The sequence below is a fragment of the Arachis duranensis genome, chromosome 1 (genome assembly GCF_000817695.3).
Source record: "Arachis duranensis cultivar V14167 chromosome 1, aradu.V14167.gnm2.J7QH, whole genome shotgun sequence".
Classification (NCBI taxonomy): Eukaryota; Viridiplantae; Streptophyta; class Magnoliopsida; order Fabales; family Fabaceae; genus Arachis; species Arachis duranensis.
Genome location: NC_029772.3, coordinates 91,742,782 through 91,761,621, shown reverse-complemented (window position 1 = coordinate 91,761,621; position 18,840 = coordinate 91,742,782). Strand labels below are relative to the sequence as shown.

At 35.4% G+C, this 18,840-nt stretch overlaps 2 protein-coding genes across 3 annotated transcripts; one reads left to right on the top strand and one right to left on the bottom strand.

Moving 5' to 3' along the window:
* Nucleotides 1-7,983: 7,983 nt before the first annotated feature.
* Nucleotides 7,984-12,055, top strand: LOC107459168 (omega-6 fatty acid desaturase, chloroplastic). Of its 2 annotated transcripts, XR_002363819.2 has the most exons (11): nucleotides 7,984-8,134; nucleotides 8,240-8,297; nucleotides 8,480-8,718; nucleotides 9,049-9,192; nucleotides 9,320-9,471; nucleotides 9,581-9,703; nucleotides 9,857-10,034; nucleotides 10,562-10,680; nucleotides 10,972-11,086; nucleotides 11,346-11,708; nucleotides 11,896-12,055. XR_002363819.2 is itself a non-coding variant. In XM_016077387.3 (10 exons), the coding sequence occupies exons 1-10, from the start codon at nucleotides 8,096-8,098 to the stop codon at nucleotides 11,505-11,507; spliced, it is 1,329 nt and encodes a 442-aa protein (XP_015932873.1). In that variant the 5' UTR covers nucleotides 7,984-8,095; the 3' UTR covers nucleotides 11,508-11,772. The 2 variants fall into 2 exon arrangements, 1 of the variants encoding a protein (XP_015932873.1); XM_016077387.3 differs by lacking the exon at nucleotides 11,896-12,055 and having other exon boundaries at nucleotides 11,346-11,772.
* Nucleotides 12,056-12,780: 725 nt separating this feature from the next.
* Nucleotides 12,781-14,830, bottom strand: LOC107459176 (BTB/POZ domain-containing protein At2g24240). The gene has a single exon (XM_016077394.3). It carries the CDS (start codon nucleotides 14,373-14,375, stop codon nucleotides 13,032-13,034), a length of 1,344 nt encoding a protein of 447 aa, XP_015932880.1. The 5' UTR covers nucleotides 14,376-14,830; the 3' UTR covers nucleotides 12,781-13,031.
* Between the last annotated feature and the right edge of the window lie 4,010 nt (nucleotides 14,831-18,840).

The window sequence follows — 18,840 nt, the reverse complement described above, 5'->3', positions numbered from 1 at the left end:
GAAAGACTAGATAGGGTGTTAGTAAATTGGAAATGGCTGCATATATACCAGAATGTTATTCTAAAAGCTGTTCCAGCTATAAGTTTGGACCACTGTACCTTAATTTTGGAAACACAACCGCAGGTTCAGATTAAAAAACATTTCAGGTTTGAGACTTTTTTGGTAGAGCATGAGGAGTGCAAAGAGGTAATCAAAAGGAGTTGGTAATAGAATGACGAAAATAGAAATTGTTGGAATCAATTCACAAGAAAGAGAAATATATGCAAAAGGGAGTTGACGGAGTGGAGCAGAAGGAAGTTTAAAAGAGCAGATAAAGAAATAGAAAGAAAGAAAATAGAGCTACATCAAATTCAAGAAGCCGATATGACGAAAAGAGATCAAAGAAGAGAGAGAATTGAAGAACCAAATATCAGAACTTTGGAAACAAGAAGAAAAATATTGGAGACAAAGATCAATGTTGAAATGGTTAAAATTGGGCGACAAAAACACAGCCTTTTTTTATGCAACAACCATTTAGAGAAGAATTAGGAATAGAATCGACAAATTGAAAGACGAGACAGGACATTGGATACAAGGAAAAGTATACATAATGAGGTTAGTAGAAAGACATTTTACTAAGCTGTTTATTTCTGAAGGGGATAAGAACCTAGAAGAGTGCGTAAGAGAAATACCTAGGAGAGTCACTAGAGAGATGAATGAGGAGCTAATGACAAAGATTAATGACGAGAAAATTAAGGAGGCGGTATTTAGTATGGGAGGATTAAAAGCTCCAGGGCTAGATGAATTAAATGGGTTATTTTTTCAACAACATTGGGATATTCTGAGTAAAGAAGTGTGTGGTGTGGTTAAACAAATATTTGAAGATGGTATCATACCAGAGGACTTAAGAGAAACAACTATTGTTTTGATTCTCAAAGTGAGTCAACCAGAAAGCCTGAATCACCTTAGACCCATAAGCTCCTGCAATTTTGTATATAAGATTGTAACAAGGTCTTGGTGGGAAGGTTAAGGAAAGTGCTAGATGTCATCATATTTCCGGTTCAGAGTGCTTTTGTAAAAGAAAGACTCATACAGGATAATATAGTAATAATACAGGAAGCGTTTCACAAATCAAATAGAAAATGAACTCTTGGAAGCAAAAACATAGCCATCAAATTGGATATGAATAAGGCCTATGACAGATTGGAATGGAATTTTTTGCAAAGAGTCATGGAAGAGTTCAGTTTCAGTAATGAATGGGTTAAATTGATGATGAGCTACGTGAAAAGTGCTACTTATAGATTCAAAATTAATGAAAAATTGTCAACCAAGATCTACCCTCAAAGAGGTCTCAGATGTAAGGTCCCACATCGGTTAGAGAGGGGAACGAAGCATGCCTTATAAGGGTGTGGATACCTCTCCCTAGCATGACGCGTTTTGACGAGTGAGTGTGGGGGGCTTCGGCTATCATCCCTATCGTCCAAGGCAAAATCGTGAGGCCTTGTTTGTCAAAACAGACAATATCGTGCTAGCGGGTGGTCTCGCCTGTTACATATGGTATCAGAGCCGGAACCCGGATCGATGTGCCAGTAAGGGCGATGGGCTCCCTTAGGGGAGGTGGATTGTAAGGTCCCACATCGGTTGGGGAGGGGAACGAAGCATGCCTTATAAGGGTGTGGATACCTCTCCCTAGCATGACGCATTTTGACGAATGAGTGGGGGGGCTTCGGCTATCATCCCTATCGTCAAAGGCAAAACCGTGAGACCTTGTAATGCAAAGCGAACAATATTGTGCTAGCGGGTGGCTTGGGCTGTTACATCAGACAGGAAGATCCTCTATCACCTTATCTCTTTATCTTGGCAGTCGAAAGCTTTACTATTCTCATGGATAAGGCGATGAGGGATAATCTAATTCCTGTAAAAAGGTTAGCTCCAACAGCACCGGTCATCACTCATCAATTATTCGCTGATGATTGTATTATTTTTGCAGGAGTGCAAGAAGAGGAAATTTATCAACTAATTCAAATTATAAACAAATATACGGAGGCATCAGGACAAAGAGTCAACATTGAGAAATCCGGTCTGTTTTTTGGGAGTCAGGTATCTACTCAGAGGAGGGTGAACATTGAAGAGATCACTGGAATAGCATCGTGGGAGGATCCTGGAAGATACCTAGGGTTACCAGTGAGATGGGAAAGATCCAAGAATAAGGCACTGGAGTGGATACAGGATAAGATACTAGACAAAATGCAAGTATGGAAAGAGAAATTTTTAAATCAAGCCGGAAGGAGGTTTTGATAAAAGCAGTAATACAGGCGATTATAGTCTATCCCATGAATGACATTAAATTTCCTAAATCCTTTTGCAAAAGAATTGAAACAGCAATTGCGAGATTCTGGTGGACAAACAATGGAAAAGAAAGAAGCATTCATTGGAATAGTTGGACAAAAATGATGAAGAGTAAAATAAACGGAGGCTTGGGGTTTAAAGATTTAGAATGCCAAAATATAGCACACTTGGCTAAACAATCTTGGAGACTACTAAAAGAGGAGGATGCAATATGGGTTCGGATACTAAAGGCTACCTATTACCCTAACTACAGCTTATGGAAGGCGGGAGAAGGAAGAAACGCATCATGGATATGGAAGAGCATGTTGGAGGGAAGAGATTTCCTCAGAAGGAATGGAAGGTGGAGTGTAGGGAGTGGAGCGGAGATGGATATTTGGGAAGATAACTGGGTGGTAGGAATAGACAAATTGGGGAGATGCGGAGAAGGTCGATTTAGAAGAGTGAGCGAGTTGATAAGAGAGGGGGAGGGTTGGGACGCGAACAAGATTCAAAACATTTTTCCTGGTAACGTAACTGAACTAATAACCAGAACACCCATCAGTCTGATTAATAAAAAGGATCATTTTGTTTGGCAGTATAGAAACGATGGACAATACTCAGTGAGAAACGGTTACCATTCTGCGAGGGAGGAGAAAGATACAAAGGAAGAGACAAAACTCAGCAAAGCTTCGACAAGTCAAAATTTGAGGGAGGTTTGGGAGACTATTTAAAGATTACCGGTGCCACAAAATATTAGAATGTTAGAAAGAAATGCACAGAATTCTGCCAGTGAACTCGAATTTGTATCAGCGTAAAAGTGCAATTACACCCTTATGCAGCATAAGCCAGGAAGAGGATGAAACCATCGAACATGCGTTACTTTCCACAAGGAAACAAGCACGGCAGCTTCAGCAGCGGTTGTCAGAGAATGGCAAGAAAAAATCATCACTGGAACAATATCAACATTCAGGACAACATCAGCATTAGCAGCAAAAGCTCAAGCATACAGAGAGGCACTCATTCTCATTAAAAATCTACAAATAGCGAATTGCATAATTGAAACAGATTGCTTACCTCTAGTTCAAGCGATTAAGGCAAGAATGCCCTTAGCGGAAGCAGACACAATCATAAGAGAGACAGAGACATTCTCCAACTACTGGATGAGGCTCCGGATGTGGGAGCTACCTGGACTCCAAGAGAAGGCAACAAATTAGCTCACCAACTAGTAGCGATGGCAGCGGGGAATGAACTATGGAGACAGTGGACAATTAATCCACCTATTCAAGTCAGGAATACAATAAGAACAGAAGCAGGATTCACAATACTTCAGCATAATAAATATATACGAAATCAAATCAACGAGGTTTCAGTTTCAACCAACCATCAAGGATGGCCTACCAACGACACCAACAATGACACAATCGACATAGAGATGAAGGACCGCGGAGGGGGCGCCGAGGGACTCACTGCTTGGCGAAAGGCTTGGCGGCAGAGGAGCAGCAGGGGCCATAAGACAACAGTAACACCAGGAGCTTCATGGCGGACCCAATTGCATCACCAAGAGCTTCAGCAAGGCATGTCCTTGGCGCGGTGCGGCTGCGGAAGAACCCAAAGAAAAAACCTGAGAATTCGGGTTTATGACAACAATGAGGAGGAACGATTTCGGCATCAGCTCCATGCATCAAGTTCCCGGGATTCTGATGGAAGCTCTGATGACAATGGGAGAGATATGTGAGATTGACATTGAGGAAGAATAGTTTAGAATCCATTAGGGTCGGGCATTAAGGGAGTCGATTGTTGGGCAAATTTGGTTCTAGTTGTTAGAACAGGGATAACCAAGACTGATGTTGGATTTTTACTTGGATGGATATAACAGAGATTGGTTGAATTCTGAGATAAATTAGAAGATTGATTATTTATTGTGGGAGAAGGTTGAAAAATAAATAAGGTGATTTCTCACCGGAAAGATGATATCTTATGTACCCTCTTCAAGGAGGATACCAAGGTTCTGATACCATGATAAAATTGTGAAAGAATAGGAAAAGAAAAGATGAAAAAATTTTATTGATTGTTGATTGATTGAATTCTGAGCTAAATTAGAAGATTGATTATTCATTGCGGGAGGATGTTGAAAAAGAAGTAGGGTGATTTCTCACCGGAAAGATGATAGCTTATGTATCCTTTTCAAAGAGGATACCAATGCTCTGATACCATGATTATGTTCCATTAAACCCATTCCTTTCATTCTCACCTTCAAGATCCTTCTCCACGAACTCAACTCATTGTTTGTTAGAATCCAAACCATAAACACACGCTTTCTCAATCTCACTAAGCAAATAGTTTGATAGCCAGTAACTTCTCCCTATTTGAAAATACTCATATGGCAACTATCATCATAGGAGCCCCTTCTTGCTCCTTTACTAACCTTTAACAACTTGGTTTCAACGCTTTCATCTTCATCGCCGTTCGTGATTTCATAAGACATGATATAAGGCCTAAAATAAGTGCTATCTTCAACAAGATAACTGTAACAATCTGAGATGAAGTGAATGGCGCCATTGCAAATCACAGGCATGTCAAATTTCAAATTCCTAGATCTAGTAAAGAAACGGTTCTTTCTTAAACTCCAAGCACCTTGTTTGTGACTATAAACATGGCAATCAAAATGTGAACTCCAATCTTCATGGTCAAAGAGAATCAACTTGTAATCATCAGAGTCGCATTCCAGTGTCATGGAGAAATTATAAAGATTCCCTCGCTGCTGTAAGTGGTTGGGGAGGAAAATGTATAAAAGGTAACAAGTTGCTGGATTGATGATAAACAATTATGTTCGATGAAGACAAAGGAATAAACCGTTGCTTGAGCTTAGAATCTTGAGCCGCGAGCGCGCGATGAATCATAGCATGTTTTCAAGGACGCCGGAGAAAGGTTCCTCTCCCGGAAAAGGATGCAACTCGACGTAGCCGTTGTGATTCAGATTGTCATCTTTGAATGAACAAGCATGAAGGACGATCTTTCTTCAATGAGTTTTCTGCTTGTTTTGCTACAAAGTATGGAGTTTTTGGAAGCTCTGAAAAGAATTTTGAAGAAGATTTGAGTTTGTGGATTGCTTTTGCAGGTAACCAAGACCATATCTCTATTAATTCATCGTTAGACATTGTAGCCATTGTGATCAAGATCAACGATGACTTACTTGTTTGAAAGCTAATAATAAAAATATTCAAGAAGAGAAAGAGGAGTGGAACCATGATAGAATTTCTTCAAAAAAATCAAGAATTTTTTTTTTGTTGATTGCTGATTGATTGAATTGAATTGTATTATGAAGGTAAAACTAAATATATATAAAGCATTAGCCTAAGAAAGATAAAAGCAAATAAAGAAGTCTCATGGCCCACAAATTCAACCTAACAAAATACACAAATTCAGTTATAATTGTAATCTTTATTATCTTATCTTATATTTTGTTGTTCTTATCTTATCTTTATTTGCTTCTATCTTTCTTAGGCCAATGCTCTCTATATATTTAGTTTTACCTTCACAATTCAATTTAATTTAATCAATCAGCCATCAATAAAATTTTTTCATCTTTTCTTTTACTATTCTTTCACAATTTTATCATGGTATGAGAGTCTTGGTATCCTCTTTGAAGAGGATACATAAGCTATCATATTTTTTGTGAGAAATCACCCTACTTCTTTTTCAACCTCCTCCCACAATGAATAATCAATTTTTTAATTTAGCTCAGCCAATCTCTATTACATCCATCCAAGTAAAAATCCAACGTCAGTTTTGGTTACACCTGTTGGAAACAACTATCATTCATGAAATAGTCAATATGGACTGCGCCTTCTTCCGATAGTTTCATCTGCATCTTGTTTCAGTAGTCAATCTGCATCTGTTTTAGCAGTTCCATCTGCACTCTCCACGTGCCCTCTTTTTATCGTGCTCTACATGCCTTTTAAAGATCAATCTTATTGCGCTCTACGTGCTTATTTTTTCTTTTATTTATTTATTTTTTTGAAGATCGTTGCTCAAGCACAACATTTTCTTTTATATTTTTGCCGTCAATAGTGTTTTCCGCACGCATCTTCCTCAAAAAAAGAAAATAATATGAAATGAGTGAAAATATGAGGTTAAAATTTGAAATAAAGGAATAATTAAAAATATCTTTATATAAAAATAATAATTTTTTGTATCAACGTAAAAATAATAAGATATAAATATGTATTCTATTAAATAATTTAATTTAATTTATCAAATTATTTAATAATTTTTTAAAATTTTCTGCATGTAAACGCTAAAGAATAATTAAAAAAATTATAATTCGACATAACTTAATTAAAAGTTTTGGATTGAAATTTTATTTCTAACTTTAGAAAAAAAGACCGTAAAGAATCGTTAAAAATTAAAACAAGAATTGTGAAAATCATGCATCGGAAACTCCGAAGTTTAAATTTCAAAGAAGAGCAATATGCATGTGAAAGTGATGCAGTAATCGCGAAGAGGATCATAGCCTCATAGCCATAAAGCAACCACTAAATTTCAAGTCAATGCACTGAATTGCAATCTGATGTAAATGAAATAAATGTGGAGTTCGGCAATCCACACAAATGCAAATCCCTTTCTGAACTACACTGAAACTAACTCTGTTGGCAAAGCAAATTGCTAAGTTGCTATGGTTGAAGAACAAATTTTGTTAAAGTGATTCAATGTTTACTTCTATATATGGAATAAAATTTGTTGATTTTTCACTTTATAAATTAAGACAATTTGATTTAAATTAGAGTATTCTTTTGCTAGAAAAAAAAATATAGTATCAATTATCAAACTTGATAAGTTTTTTATTTAGGATGAGAAAATAGGATTTAAAACTTTTAAGCGTACTTTCACTAAATTAGTACAATCTATAGATAGATTTACTAGTTTATAAAGTATACTCATACTTTTAAATAAATTTATTAGCAACAACAAATTCAAACTAAAGAAGTGAAATTAATCCAATAATTTAGTACTATTTTTACTGTAAATAAATCATTCACAACTCAATGCAAAAATCAAGATTTTATGTAAAATTAAAAAAATGAAGTAAACATGTAAGTATGTAACACACAACATTGTAATATAATTTGAATATTATTGAAATTTTCAAAGTCAACTACCTTGTTCAATACATCAACAACAACATGATAGAAAAATATTTAAATACAACTAATAAGAATAAAATTATTGTAATTTATTTAGTTTGATTAAGTGATTTTTATTTGTTTGGTAAACTTAACGATATATCTTTAAATAAAATTTAAATTAAGTCATTGACATGTCGAATAAAAAAGTATGATAAAAATTAAAAAAATTAATTTTATGATAGTTTATGAATTGATGTTTAAATTTTATTTATTAACGAAAAATGAGTATTAAAAACTAATAACTTTTGTAACTATATTATCAATCTGATAGCTCATTTTTTTGTTAGTTATATACTGATTAGAATTTAATAAAATTACTGCGCTCAACTTTTTCCTAACGAAATCCGAAAAAAAAAAAAGAATTGCCACATATGATGGCAATGGACGGAGAAAGCTTTAATGGAAAGATGAGGCTGCAATATAGTGTGTGTAACGGCGTCCACATTTGAGGGTGGGACCCACCAAATTACCACTAGCAATGAAAAGAGCACTCTCCTTCATTTTCATCATATAAAACGAAGCACATGGACGACGACCCTTTTGGATTTCCTCCATAACCCAAAAAAAAAAGCGTTATCTCTTTCTTGTGAGCAGCGAGCTCAATGGCTTGCAGGCTTGCAGATTCATTCATCCTATTCAAGGTTTCATTTTCTATCCTTTGCTCCAATTCATGTTGTTGCTGCTGTTGCCTTCTATGTGTTTGTGTTTTTGTTTGTTCCATTTTCTTATGGTTTTGGCTTTTGCAGGGTTCTCATCAGAAGCCACTTCAGAGTAAAAGGGCCATTGTTGCCCAATATTCACCACGTATGCACCTCTTTCCCCTATCCAAATCAATTTGTCATTGCAAATTTTTTTTTTTTTTATATGCATTTTGCTCTAATTATATTGTTGGAATGGCATTGCATGTGAAAATGGAGTGAGGGAAATTCTTAATGGACATGGATAATATGGTGCTTTTTGAGTAGTTGGTTGTGGTTTTGGTACAGGTGTATGTAATCTTAAGGAATGCGGGCTTATCCAAAAAGGGTTTAGGCATCGTTTGAACTTTGTCCCTAGGAAGAAAGTTACTGTCATACAAGCTGTGGCGGTTCCGCTTGAACCATTTCCGGTTGAGAGTGCTGAGTACAGAAAACAACTAGCTGAAAGCTATGGTTTTAGGCAAATTGGAGAGCCACTGCCGGATGATATTACTTTGAAGGATGTCATTGATTCCCTTCCGAAGAAGGTTGCTAATTGCTAATCTTTTAACCACTTTCATCTTTTATATAATTAGCACTGAGTTAAATTGTAAAGTCACTTAAGTTTTTGCAAGCCTGCTAAATATTTGTCTGTGCATTAGAATAAATAAAAGAATCTGTTCCTTATAGCATGCTTGGATATGTTTATAACTAATCATCATTGTTCACAGCAATATTTACTGCACATATGAAAAGGGACAGGATTTCAATGTAGTTATAGATTCCCCAGTCAATCACCATTTATTCTTTTTCTCCTGATTTGGCTGGAAGTATTTACTTTCTGTAATCTTTTCGAGTATATTTTTTCCTTTCTGAAGGTCTTCGAGATTGACGATACAAAGGCATGGAAAACAGTATTGATATCTGTTGCTTCCTATGCATTGGGGCTCTTTATGATTTCCAAAGCACCTTGGTACCTACTTCCTCTGGCTTGGGCATGGACAGGGACTGCAGTAACTGGGGTTAGTTCAATTATATGCATATTTTACTTAAATCGTTATTGTCTGTTTGAAAAGTTCTCTTCACTCCTATCCCTAAGAAACTCATCTACCCTTAGCATCTTTGTAATGCTCTTGTTTTGCTGTACAGTTCTTTGTTATAGGCCACGACTGTGCTCATAAATCATTCTCAAAGAACAAATTGGTCGAGGACATTGTTGGAACTCTAGCTTTCTTGCCACTAATTTATCCATATGAGCCATGGCGATTTAAGCATGACAGACACCATGCAAAGACGAACATGTAAGTAGTGTTTCTCAATAATGATTTTATTGGAAGATTATGTAAATTATCAGTAGTTTCCTTATTGTTTTGTTTTGCTTTCAAAACTATAATATTTCCAATGTTATAGGTTGTATGAAGATACTGCTTGGCACCCTGTTTGGAAAGATGAGTTTGATTCATCTCCTGCTTTGCGGAATGCAATAATATATGGATATGGTCCATTTCGGACTTGGATGTCTATAGCTCACTGGTATGGCACATTATGAGATTTTTATTCTATGTGATCAACTATGCCCTGTAATATCATTGTTTTGTTCCTCAAGAACTTCTTCGTTGTCTTGAGCAGTGGGCAGTCTCAATTTTAATCTGTACTGAGTCTTGATATAACCATGCCCTCTGGCAGGTTGATGTGGCACTTTGATTTGAAGAAGTTCAGGACAAATGAAGTGAAGAGGGTCAAGATAAGTTTAGCTTGTGTTTTTGCCTTTATGGCAATTGGATGGCCGTTAATTATTTATAAGACAGGAATCATGGGATGGATCAAATTCTGGTTCATGCCGTGGCTGGGGTATCATTTCTGGGTAATTTTACTTCACTTGTAAAACTTGATATATGGTTATACCATTGGATTTTATATTTTCATTTCTTCCTTACTGTTTTCCACCTCGTGGGATAGGGCGTTTTTCTTATTGTTTGGTTAGATTGTAGTAGCCATACACTTATTTAGCCAGGGTATGTTTAACTGATGGTATGATGCTTGCTTTTATTTGACCGTCAAGTGGTATCTTGTAGTTGCTGAAAGGCATATCTGAAAATTAAAAAGCAAGTACAAAAATGAGTTATTTACCATAAATTGTAATTTTGCTGGGTTTTTTATTGATATAGTTAAATCCCCACCTCCCTCTCACTCCCCCCTCCCCCCTCTTTTTTTTCTCCTTAAATCACCCCAAAATGAAAAATGGCTCAGCCTTAATATATTTGCCGCTGTTATGTTCTGTGTTTTCTTGATATAACTATTATTATTTCCATGTGTCTATGTAGTAATAATATATGAACCTATAAAAACGAGTCCTGTATCTAAGTGGTGTTGTTTTGCTCCTATCTGTAGATGAGTACTTTCACCATGGTACATCATACTGCACCGCACATACCCTTCAAATACTCAGAAAACTGGAATGCTGCCCAAGCACAGCTTAATGGAACTGTTCATTGTGATTATCCCCAGTGGTATATGCATTCTTTCGGCTCCTCTTATTCTAAGTGTGTTTTCCGCCAATAAATTGACAGATGGTGGTAGAATATATTGTATAACTGATAAGCTATTGATGAATTCTTTGTGCCCTTGCTCCTCTCAGAATGACTGACCTTAGATCTGTGGATAATTGCTGCATGTTTACGAAGTCATAAACATTAGTTTATTTCTATTTTATTGGCATTATTTTACTCTCAAATTTGAGTGAATTACCATAGGATTGATTAGCTGCTGTATTCTTACTTCTGCCTTCTTTTTCTTAACAGGATCGAGATTCTATGCCATGATATTAATGTCCATATTCCGCACCACATATCCCCAAGAATACCAAGCTATAATTTACGAGCAGCCCACAAGTCTTTACAAGAAAACTGGGGAAAGGTAGTAAGATCAATAATGCCAAGTAATATACTTCTATCATGGAGTCCTTTACATTGAAAATATATTATCGTTGTCATCAACATGCAAAATGTTAAGAATATTTTTGTCATTATAACTTATTTGTACAAATTTTTTTATGCTTTAACACAGCATTAGGAATGTCCAACTAAACCACTACTTCAATGTGGTTAAGTTTTTCTAATTACTGATGTTATTATTATTTTTTAATCTTATTTTGTTGTGATGTGATCAATAACAGTATCTGAATGAGGCTAGTTGGAACTGGAGACTGATGAAGACAATCATGACAGTGTGTCATGTGTATGATAAACAACAAAACTATGTTGCCTTTGACGAACTTGCCCCTGAAGATTCCCGTCCAATTACATTTTTGAAGGAAGTCATGCCTGATTATGCCTGATTAGGTCCTAGCTGGCTCTTGTTAAATGAATTTTATGTGTCAGTAGTTAGGTATGGCATCCATTTTTTTCTCCATGTCTCTTGTTGTATATGGTGCAAATTTTTTCAATCACATATGATTATATACCAAGTTAGAGAAAATTGCTTGGATCATGTACCCAAGTTGCGGATTATCTGAACGCAAGCAAGCACCCTCTAAGAGGTATTTATTAGGTTAAAGTAAATATTACAGTAATCTCAATAACAAGATTCTTGTTCCATGATCACGTTGAAAGAAATATTATATTATAGATTTACAGTTGTATAACGGATAAAAAACCACGTGGAGTGTATCAGTGGTTTGGGGTTTATATATGCTTACTGTTACTGACACTGTTTTATTATTGCAGGGTATCTCTATTGTTTGAAAATTTCTAAGTGGAACTATCTTCTAAACATAAAACAAGCATTTCCTTGTGAAGAGACCAAGGGTGCCCCGTCAAAACTATTAGTCTGCCAAATAATATTAAGAGTAAACGACAAATAAGTCATTGATATTTTATCTCAAAGACAGATAAGTACTCGATTAATTAAAAATACAAAAACATCTTTTACTCTTTAAAACCTGAGATATCTAAGTCTATCTAGAAGATTGATTTATTCTTAGAGAAATTTAAAGGTCTTGTATTTTAGAAAGGTTAGAGGCATTTTTGTATTTTTAATTAATCAGAGTCTTTATGTGTCTTAGAATTAAAAAATTAGAGACTTATTTGTCTTTTTTATTAATATTAAATTAAGATTTAGAACTTAGATACGGAAGAGCCTAGTCTCAGTTGGTTAGCTAGCTTCGTTACCTTGGATTTATAAATGCATTTCATGGGATTTGGTGTAGTGTAGCTGAAAGAGTTAAGAGTTTCTTTTTTAATGTGGTAGTAACAAATTGTTAAAGAAAGTGATGGTAAAAGTTAAAATCAAAGCACTAACCCACCACACCCACCTTTAGCCAAAGTGTGATTCTATTTAAAGTAGATGAGGTGCAGCAGTTACAACTTCACAACTGCTCTCATGCATAGGAATTTCCCTTTATTCCCTTCATGCTTTTGAGGCAGGTGACTTAACTGCTTTTACTCCTCTTTGTTAGATGGGAATGAAGAAAGAAAAAGTTAATAGATTTCATCCAAAAAGAAAAAGGGAAAGGTCAATATAAGGTAAAAAAGAGCACATGATCATTCAAAAAGAATTTCAGAGAACAGCTACAGGAGATTGCAAGTAATGTATGAAATCTGATTTGCTGATTAAGAAAAGTAACAAATACATGTATAATCTCATTGGATATATGCTCAAAGCCTCAAACAAGTTATATCTTTTACTCTCAAGATAAACATATATGGCTGGCTACATGAATGCCAGTTCAAAAAATCTACAATGTCCTATATACAAGCTATAGAATCATCACTATCTGCAAGATATGCAGATGCAATCTGGTTATACATCAAACTAAGTAAAAAAACTAGTTGTAACTAAGCAAGTTTTGTATAAAACTAAATCATATAATTGGTGGTGTTGGAGTCTCCCATATATCAAACACATTCTCCTCACTATGAAGTGCAAAGAGCCTATCTCCCCCAATGGAGAAGTCACATATAGAACCACCATAGCTTCTTCTAAGCCTTGAAGTTAAAACCCATTCAGGACCACAGAACACTGAAATGCAATCATTCATGGAAGAGAAGAGTTGCCCTCCATGAAGCGCGAGCTTCGGATAACACGGCTCCTCCGGCATCTTCCCCTTCATCAACCTACTCCTAGAACTCCACCTAATGCTTGTAGCAGCACCACCACTCCTCAAATCCATGAACCCCAAATCCTCAAACTCATTCACCACACAAATTGAATTGTTGTCTTCCATTGCTATTGCATCCCTCACTCTCTTCTCATCCACAGCTAAAGGAGCACCTACATCAGACCAACACCAAACCATCTTCTTCTCCCTAAAATCCAACAAACTAATGTAACAATTGTCCTTCCTAGGAAACATTGTTGCAACCAACAAACAGTTACTACCTTCCAACCACTGAACCCTATCAGCATCACCAAGTGACCAACCAATAGGTTCATAGAAGAAATCAATCATTTTTCCTGTGACTTGGTCCCAAACACCAACTCCATACTCATTGCTCCTACCTTTGCAACTCGAAAAAATCTTGTAATCAGAACTAAAACTCAATGCACCAGCAGTGTAACTCTTAACTTGATTCTCATGACAAACCTGAAACTTGTACCTTAGTTCACCATTGTGGGAACTGAACAGCCCCATTCCACCATCGCCACGACCAAGCCTTTCGCTGACTCCGATGACTATGTTGTCGGAGTCAACCCAACCAACATCATTGACTCTCTGGTAATCAAGATTCAATGGAGGGTGTTCATCCAGCATCCAATCATAAACATGAACCATGCAGCCATGAGCAACACAGCAGCCGCCATCAGGGCCGGCTCGAATGGCGGTTCCATCGCCGGGAGCATGGCCCTGTACGGATTTCGACAGGCCGAGACGGTTGCCGTCGAAATGGCCCCACTTGGCAGAACGAACATGGTCAAGGAGGCCATAGAACAGAGCCTCTCTGTATAGAAGCTTCTCTGGAATGTTCTGTGGGATGTGGATTTCGCCGGTTCGGAGGAGATCAAGGAGTACGGCGAAGCAATCGGGGTTCCGATCGATGAAGTGCTCCTCCATGGTGGAATTTTGGTCCGTTAAGAGGCTCCAATTGTCATCGAACATTGCCCCGAACATGGAGTTGCGCCCTGCATTGGCGACAGTTGTTGATGTTGTCTCGAACACTCTGCCTCCAACGTTGAACTTCACTCTGTCTTTTTGGATGCCCATCATTGGTGTTCGCTCTTGCTTCCTCCAAAGTTGTCAACTTTTTCAGAAACCCAGATGGGGATTGTGGTTCAACCGGTGAAAGGTTGAAGGGAACTCAATTGGGTCTTCGCTGCGTTGTATGGAAGAAGGGGAAAACAGAGAATTTTGTTGGGTAACAAATAGGATTGAAGAGAGAGAGAGAGAGAGAGAAAGATGATATTTTTTTTCAGGTTGAAAGGCTTGAAATTGAAGCAAGAGAAGAGGGATAAGTTTGTGTTCAGTTAAGGGATCACAAGCGAGAAAAAAGAAGGTGGTTTAGGAAACTGGGGAAAAGAAAAGAAAATGATGGAAAAACAGGACACGGACATTGAAGTTAAAATGGGTTTGGGTTTGGGTTTTTAAAATGCTGAGAAACATCGAATTGTGTTGGAGCGGGTGGAATTCAAAACACACTTGACTGACTCACTTTGATATTTTCATTCTATAAATCTATACACAACACAAAATATACATATATATATCACTCTCTGTGTGTCTGTCTTTTTGTTCCTTCTTCTTCTATTGGTCGGGGCATAGTTGGGTACAAATTATAATCAATACAATATGGCTTCATATTTACATAAATTTATTTATTTATGAATTCTAATATCTGTACGTTTCCATATGTTGAGATGGTAGGACCTAATTTTCCTTCGCCATAAATATGCATTATTTATCATTATTAAATATTAAATATTACTACTAAAATGCAGTGTTATATGATTATATCTATGAAGGGGACCAAATCCAATCAAGTTAGACACTGTTTGGAGTTGTGCTATACCTATATACATGACATCACATCACATCAAAGGGCTCTAGTAAGTTAAAACATGGCTTGAGCCTTGAAGGAAAAAAAGTACTATTGTTGGTGGAGACGACGAAAATAGACCCCTTAGCAAATATGAAATTGAAATTTCTTTGCTGCTTATTTAATTTAAGCTAAGCTTGATTGGCTCCTCTTATATTAGTATTAGTGTATTACATATATTATTAATTACTCCTTCTAACCAACTAACTTAAGTTGGTCGATAGATCAGCTCATTCGTCTACCGAAACAAGTGTCATCAGTTCGAATCTCGTCTTTTAAATACTACTTCTAACCAAAGTCAACCTTCCTTCCTTCCTTGGCCTAAAGAAAGCGCGTTGTGACACCTTGGCTTTCTCTTAAAGGTGCTCATGATATTTACATTGAGCTCGAATTTATAATTTAAACACAAGTAGTAAATTCAGATTTTATGAGCTACTTGTTCTGTTTTAGATTTATTAGTCTTTCAATTTCGTAACTAATTAATCGGGCCAATTAAGTTGACACTTAAACATGTGTGTACCATTGGAAAGCATAATTTCTTATTAAGTAATCAAGGTTGGGGAAATTACACCATCTTCTGAGTGGTACTTGAAGTGCCCATCTTCTTCACTAGTAATAAATACGAATTATTATTATTATGAAAAGCAATCACCATTAAATAAATATATTTCTTTCTATTTAATATGCACTTAGTGATCGTCTTTAATTCTCCATAATAAACTTGATAGTTCCCAAGTTTTAAATGTCACCATTAATCAAGTGGATATTATTACCTTTTTTCCATAGTCTTTATCATGTTAGATAACTAGATGGTGGATACTACAATGAAGATGTACCACTTTGCACATATTAAGTTATGAATTTCGAGATTCCTTTTTTTTCCCTTTTTTCCTTGATTTACTCATAAGCAATTTTTTTTTTCCATCCTACCCCACCTCCACGATAAGTTATAAGAGTAGCGGGACGTGGACGGCAAAATTTGAAAACTTGAATACTTATTCTTGAGTGGTGAACACTTCTTTTAGAGCTTTGAAGCAGACTAAATCATAAAAAAAAAAAAAACACAACAAAAAACAAAAAATAGCATATATATATATATGAATGGGAAATGGGTATTGTCTTGGCACAACTTTCCTTTCATTTTTCAGTGATGTTGCCATTTGAGAATATAAACATGGCATGGTGGACCTAGTCTACTCTCCAAGTTGTTGATATGGTGATAAGGATAATTCAAATCATATAATTGCCACACACACATATATAGTTTTGATATTTGACAACGTTTGGTGGTTAAGTGATTGTCACAATCTTGCTCTCCATTTTAACTCTTTGAGATAGATGATGAGATTGAAATTGAATGCTTCACGTGAGGTTTATGCTATCTCATCAATACCAAACCAATTAAGATTGCATTTATATATAAAAAAGCTTAATATATACATTGCGTAATTGGGACTTCTAATTTTCTTAATCTCAAAGGAATTAAGGAAATCATAGTGTTTTTCCTCGTCTTAATCCCTTTTGTGGCAATGACAAAACATTTCACATCAACTCCTATTAATATATGTATTTAAGAATCAAACTTTGTTTAACGAATTTTCTAGTTCCTCTTAGATTTTTATCTTTTAACCACGTGGGAGAGTATGTTATAGTATTGTGTATATATGTGCATTCAATCATACATGCTACTTTGAAGAGAAATTCTCATATATCTTTCTAGACTTGTTTTGATCTTTTGAGATTTGTTGCATTGTTTACCCCCCAAAAAATAAAAAATAAAAATAAAAAGAATGTTGCATTAATTCTGTGAGTCACCAGTGTGTCTCTTGATCACCCTTTGGTTGACTTGTAATATGGATAAACAATAATAAATGAGTTAGAATATTATTAGAAACATTCATTAGTCCAAGGGTCTATGACAAATTAAAAATATCTTATTCTTTTTTCTTTTTGTGGAACCCTATATTTTGGTTTCCACCTATTTTAGGGAATATATATATATAAAAAAGTCAAATGCAGTTTAAATTGAGAATAGGGTTCACATTGTCTATCTAGATTTATTAGATATTTATAGATTTATACATGTAAATAAGGGTTTTGTTATTATGTGCACTAAATATATGTTATGTATATTATAAAAAAATATTTTAATGTTATTTAAAATGGATTTAACAAGAATTGTTATAAAGAAACGGATTTACGAGGGTTTAATTATTTTAGGGATAATAGGCTGATCTTTTTTAAGAGCTCACATTGAAGAAAAGATTTGGCACTTTGATGTAGGGGTGTGTATAGTCCAGTCCGGTTTGAAGACTCAGTCCGACCTCGAACATTTTAGGAGCTATTTTGGTGTGATTTTATCAAGTTTAAGGTCGGGTAAGGATCTCAAAAATAGATACAGTCATTATTTCTGGTCGGATCCAGGTCATGGTCCGGGTCACCCGAACTCATCCCAGTGGCCCGGTTATTATACACAATTAATATTTTGTGTTATTAGTGATACATGATGGCTATTCTTACGTAGAATTTAAGTATTGTAAACCTTAATATTTTGTGTTATTAGTTATTATAAGACTATAAATTAATGTTTTATGTTTAAACTGTATAAGATTTTAGACTAATGCATAATATTATGTTATTTGTATTGATTTAAATATTTGATGTTATTAGACAATATTCGTATTGATTATGGTTATGCTTTAATTTTAGAAAAGAGTTGGTTGTTGTTATATTTTTTTAAGTGGATTTTACCATATCAAATAATGGTTGGAGTCTTAGAAATTTGGATATTTTCACATGTTAGCTTATAAGAAGGTATCAAGGTAATATAATGTTAATGGCTCGGTTTTCACTCGGTTTTTACTCGGTATAATCGTAGTCCGAAGTGTATAAGTTTTATCGGGTCTAAGACTGGGTTCGAATCTAATAAATAGGCGTGATATATATTTCGGACTGGGTCCGGGACACATCAAATTTGATTTCACCCGACCCATACATACCTTTACTTTAATGTCGGCTGTTCGTCCATTAAAACACCTTTACTGCCGCTCTACAGAACTATACATAAGATTTTCACTTTATACTGCTCCTTGTTTAATTCTTTTCAAGTGATTGGATCATTTTCTTCATTTACAAAAATAATTATTTTTACGCTTTTAATGTATAGAAACAATAAATAACATTAAAATATTTTATTTATGTTTGTTTGAAAAAAAAAAGAAAAAAAATTCTTTTTCATTATTTGATTAAAGAAAAAAATTAAAAAAATTGAATAATATAAAAAAGTGAATGAGATTTACTAATAAGATAAATGATGATTATTTTAGTATTTAAGGGATATAGGTTTCTCTTTCTCACCATACTGTGTAGACTCGTAGGAGAACTCAACTCAAGGAAAATTGCATGCACTTGTTTTTGTTCACAAGAAAATAAGCCCAATTAGCCTTCCAAATTTTCATGAATATTCGAAGCTCACATATATTTGGCATATAACTGAGTGGGGGAAATTGTTGCCGAGCCCATATCTGATTCAAGTTATACATGGGCGACACCAGTCTGTGAACATCCCTCTCACCCTTATCATTGTGGGCCTGAGCCCAGGCCCTACAACACATAATTGTAGAGAGAGAAAGAAACAGA